Source organism: Bos taurus, chromosome 3 (genome assembly GCF_002263795.3).
Source record: "Bos taurus isolate L1 Dominette 01449 registration number 42190680 breed Hereford chromosome 3, ARS-UCD2.0, whole genome shotgun sequence".
Classification (NCBI taxonomy): Eukaryota; Metazoa; Chordata; class Mammalia; order Artiodactyla; family Bovidae; genus Bos; species Bos taurus.
The window spans coordinates 40231606-40236114 of record NC_037330.1 but is presented as its reverse complement, the minus strand read 5'-3'; the positions used below and the strand labels follow the sequence as shown (position 1 = coordinate 40236114).

Sequence of the window (4509 nt, the reverse complement as noted above, 5' to 3'; positions counted from 1 at the left end):
TTTTCAGTAATTGAGTTGAGAACTGCTCCTATAGTTCCTCTCTCGTATTCTTCAAGGTGAAACATGCTATGTGAAAAGTAGAAGTAGCCACATATTAATAGTCCAAGAAATTCTTTAGGCACTATTTGGCTCAATCCCCTCTGCCCTCTTCCTACCTGATTTTCTTGTTTCTATCCTGTGTCCTTATACATAATTTTTTCTCTTTCTTTGCCCTGAAATTGATAAACAACTTGAATATGTTACTCAGATGTTAGTTTTGATTTTGGTTTTGCTTGTGAATATTGCCCCTTGAATCACCCATTTCAGCAAAACCCAAGCAAAATCAACTCAGCATCTCCTCAGTTCCATTCCACCCATAACTCAGGGAAAAACAGCTCGGGTGTCCAGATTGCCTGGAATTAAAGAAACTGTTCCAGGATTGTAATCCCCCTGAGAGTGCCCCATAGTGCCTGCAGGGACAAAAAAAAATTGCTTTCTCCTTTTCCTAAGATCTAACAGTTACATGATAGTCCTTAAAATATTCCTAAATCAGCATGTCCTGATGAGGTTTTATACATGTAACAATAATTTCTATAAAAGACTTGTAAATTGTTCTTCCCTTGATATCTATTAATTTAACAAATTCATTCAGAATAGTTAAAATACATTTTCTGGAATCTTGAGAACTAATACTGATTAACCATGGTTTTGTTTTAATCTCTGTGTTATCTCACAAGAAAATATTGGTTGGTAGGTTGTTGGCTGTGTTGTTTATGAATGACAGCTTTGCTTATCTCTTGGTTTCTGACAATACAACTGAGTAAAGCAGAAAAATTTATTAAAAACTACTCCTGATTTATTTTCTGTAATAAAAATAATATAGATAGCATTAATCTGAATTTTTATGTTAGAAATTTTGTTCTAGTTCTAAAATTAATCAAGTAAATGTTTTTCATTCTTTTCATGATAAAAATTTCTTAAATTTTAAGAAATTTAAAAATTAGTCATGATTTTATTTATTGACTGTTTTCTCAAACTCATATTCTTGTATGTTGAAAACATTTGTCTTCTTTTTTTGATATCCTTTTATTACACTTTTATAGTATTATTGGGGAAAGAAGAAAAGATCTAATCAATATTATTGATCTGTTAGAAAAGATACATGGACTGACAGTTGAAAATCACTGGCCTGTATCCTCTTTCCTGAGTTTCACAAAATATATTTCCAATATTTTATTGAAAGGTCAAACTTCATCTCACACTTAATTTATCCTTCACCAACAAGTATCCTCTTCCTCAGGTTAGTCCTCATCCCATAATCCTTATTCTTGTTAAATAGTATATGCTGTCAATCAATCATGGAAGATCAAGGAAGAGACGCGCTTGGTGTCCGTTATTGACCAGATCGACAAGGCTGTGGCTGTCATCCCCCGAGGTGCCCTCTTTAAGACCCCTTTTGGACCTATCAATGTCAATCGGACCTTTGAAGGACTGTCCTTGTCTGAAGCCAAGAAGCTGAGTTCTTACTTCCACTTCAGGGAGCCTGTTGAGCTGAAGAACAAGACCTTGCTGGAGAAGGCTGAGCTCGACCCGTCCCTAGACTTCATGGACTGTTTGGAGCACGACATCCCCAAAGGGTCTTGGAGTGTCCAGATGGAGAGAGGCAATGCCCTGGTGGTGCTGCGCAGCCTGCTCTGGCCCGGCCTCACCTTCTACCATGCTCCTCGCACCAAAAACTATGGCTACATCTACGTGGGCACTGGCGAGAAGAACCTAGACCTGCCCTTCATGCTGTAGGCGGGCCGCCCGTGGGGTGTGCAGAGTCTAAGCAGTATTTTCATAAAGGCGGTGAATCTGAAAAAAAAAAAAAAAAAACTTCCATGATTCACAAGTAGTGAATCATCTTCAACTCCCATCACATATCACATTTTTTTTAATTCTCCAACATCACATCAATTACTAAAAACTGTAATTAAATCTCAAAATTGTTTCTTAAATCTGGTTTTCCTTATCATTCTGTATTAGTGCCACCTAACTCAAAACATAATCATGCTTTTCTCAATCATGTTTTAGTCACCAGAAGCTTTCTTCTTTCTACGTGGCTACTAGATTTATCTTCTTATATAAAGCCAATCTCCAGTCAATCATTCAGTCATTTGGTCATCTTTTATTTTCTCATTCAAGAAATACTCAAGCAATACCATTTCTGAGCCCAAATTTGGTTTTGCTTTCCTTTTTAGGTTCCCCATTATAAAGTTTGAATCATCTTTATAGCTCACTCACCACAGATGTGTAAGTTCATTAGCAAATACATTGGCACACCAGCTTCATTGCTTACTCCATTTAATGTAATTCTCTCTTATTTACTTTTTCTATTTCATCATTGTCTTGAGTTATGTGTCACTTCAAAATCAATTAAGTTGTGTCACAAATGAAGCATATATATAGTCAACCATGCACATTTTCCAAGTCGAATTTTACTGACTACAAAAACTATTCTTGAGTCCTTAATACTCATTAAGTAAAGTACAAAAATGGAGAAGGCAATGGCACCCCACTCCAGTACTCTTGCCTGGAAAATCCCATGGATGGAGGGGCCTGGTAGGCTGCAGTCCATGGGGTCACTAAGAGTTGGACACGTCTGAGTGACTTCATTTTCACTTTTCACTTTCATGCATTGGAGAAGGAAATGGCAACCCACTCCAGTGTTCTTGCTTGGAGAATCCCAGGGATGGGGGAACCTGGTGGGCTGCCGTCTATGGGGTTGCACAGAGTCGGACACGACTGAAACGAATTAGCAGCAGCAGCAGCAAAGTACAAAAAAACCTTATCATGGCTGCATTGTCTGATTGCTACAATTTTTCAGCATCACATTCCAGAGTCAAGTGTTCAAGACCACAGATCTTCTAAGGAGTCACTAAATGAATCCTAGCTTTTCAACTTTCCACATCTTTGTATTTTGATGATATCTTCAAAGATACTCTGAGAAGCAAAATTACTTCACATATAACTCATATGAAAGTTATAGTATCAAGTAAGTTTGGAAAGTGGCATATACCACACTCTTCTTATGAAGACCTGACCACATTTGCTTAAATTGGAAGTATTAATAGTATTTTTCAAACCTAAAGGTTATAAGAATCACCTGAGAGATCTTTTTTTTTTTTTTTTTTTTAAAGTCTGGATTCTTGTGCATGTGTGCTAAATCGCTTCATGTCCGACTCTTTGTGACCCTATACCCATAGCTCTCCAGGCTATTCTGTCCATAGAATTCTCCAGGCAAGAATACTGAAACAGTTGCTATGCCCTCCTCCAAGGGATCTTTCCAACCCAGGGATAGAACCAGCGTCTGTTACATCTCCTTCATTAGGCAGGTGGGTTCTTAACCACTAGTGCCAGCCTATTTAAAGCAAGATTCTGAATCACATATCTGAGGTGAACACTGTGGTCTGAATGTCTGCTGCTCCCCCAACCTCTAATTCACATGCTGAAATCTTAATGCCTAGTGTGATGGTGGCTTCTCTGTTGGCTTAGTCCGTAAAGAGTCTGCCTGCAATGTGGGAGACCTCAGTTCGATCTCTGGGTCAGGAAGATCCTCTGGAGTAGGTAATGGCAACCCACTCCAGTATTCTCACCTGGAAAACTCTGTGGACAGATGAGGCTGGTGGGCTACAGTACATGGGGTCACAAAGAGTCAGACATGAGTGAGTGACCACCTTTCTTTTTCTTTTTGGAATGTGATGATATTAGGAAGTGTGGCCTTTGGAAGGATCTTGGGTCGGGTGGGGGGCAGTTCTTTGGAAGGAATGATGCTAAAGCTTAAACTCCAGTACTTTGGCCGCCTCATGCAAAGAGTTGACTTGTTGGAAAAGACTCTGATGTTGGGAAGGATTGGGGGCAGGAGGAAAAGGGGACGACAGAAGATAAGATGGCTGGATGGCATCACTGACTCAATGGACATGAGTCTGAGTGAACTCCGGGAGTTGGTGATGGACAGGGAGGCCTGGCATGCTGCAATTCATGGGGTCGCAAAGAGTCGGACACGACTGAGCGATTGAACTGAACTGAACTGAACTGGGTCATGAAGGCAAAACTTTCATGAATGAAATTAATATTTTTATAAAAGAGGATTGAGATCCTAAGCCCCCTCCACCGTGAAGACAGGATGAAAAATCTGCAACCCGAAAGATCGCTTTCACGAGAATTCAGCTATGGTGTTCCCCTGATCTCATACTTGCAACCACCAGAACTGTAGGGAATAGATTTCTGTATATAAACTACCTAGCCTGTGGTATTTGTTACAACAGCCTGAATGGACTAAAACAGTGAATTTGTAAAATCTGTATTTTTATTAAGTGACCAAAGGTATATTTATAATCCAAAATTTTAAGAAATACTTGCTAAAGTTTCTCAGAATGCTGCAATAAAGACATCTTTATTACCTTTGTTTGCCCAGTATTTGCCAAGCATATTTAGATACGGGCATCCTTTTTTTAAATATGACATCTAATTCTCAGAAATGCTGGCTTA

General features: G+C 39.0%; 1 protein-coding gene across 1 annotated transcript; it reads left to right on the top strand.

Moving 5' to 3' along the window:
• Positions 1-1314: 1314 nt before the first annotated feature.
• LOC533361 (radial spoke head protein 9 homolog) lies at positions 1315-1839 on the top strand (the record flags this gene model as incomplete). The annotated part of the gene is made up of 1 exon (XM_002686209.6): positions 1315-1839. A coding segment is annotated over one exon (462 nt), but the record flags the coding sequence as incomplete, so codon positions are not given.
• Positions 1840-4509: the final 2670 nt, after the last annotated feature.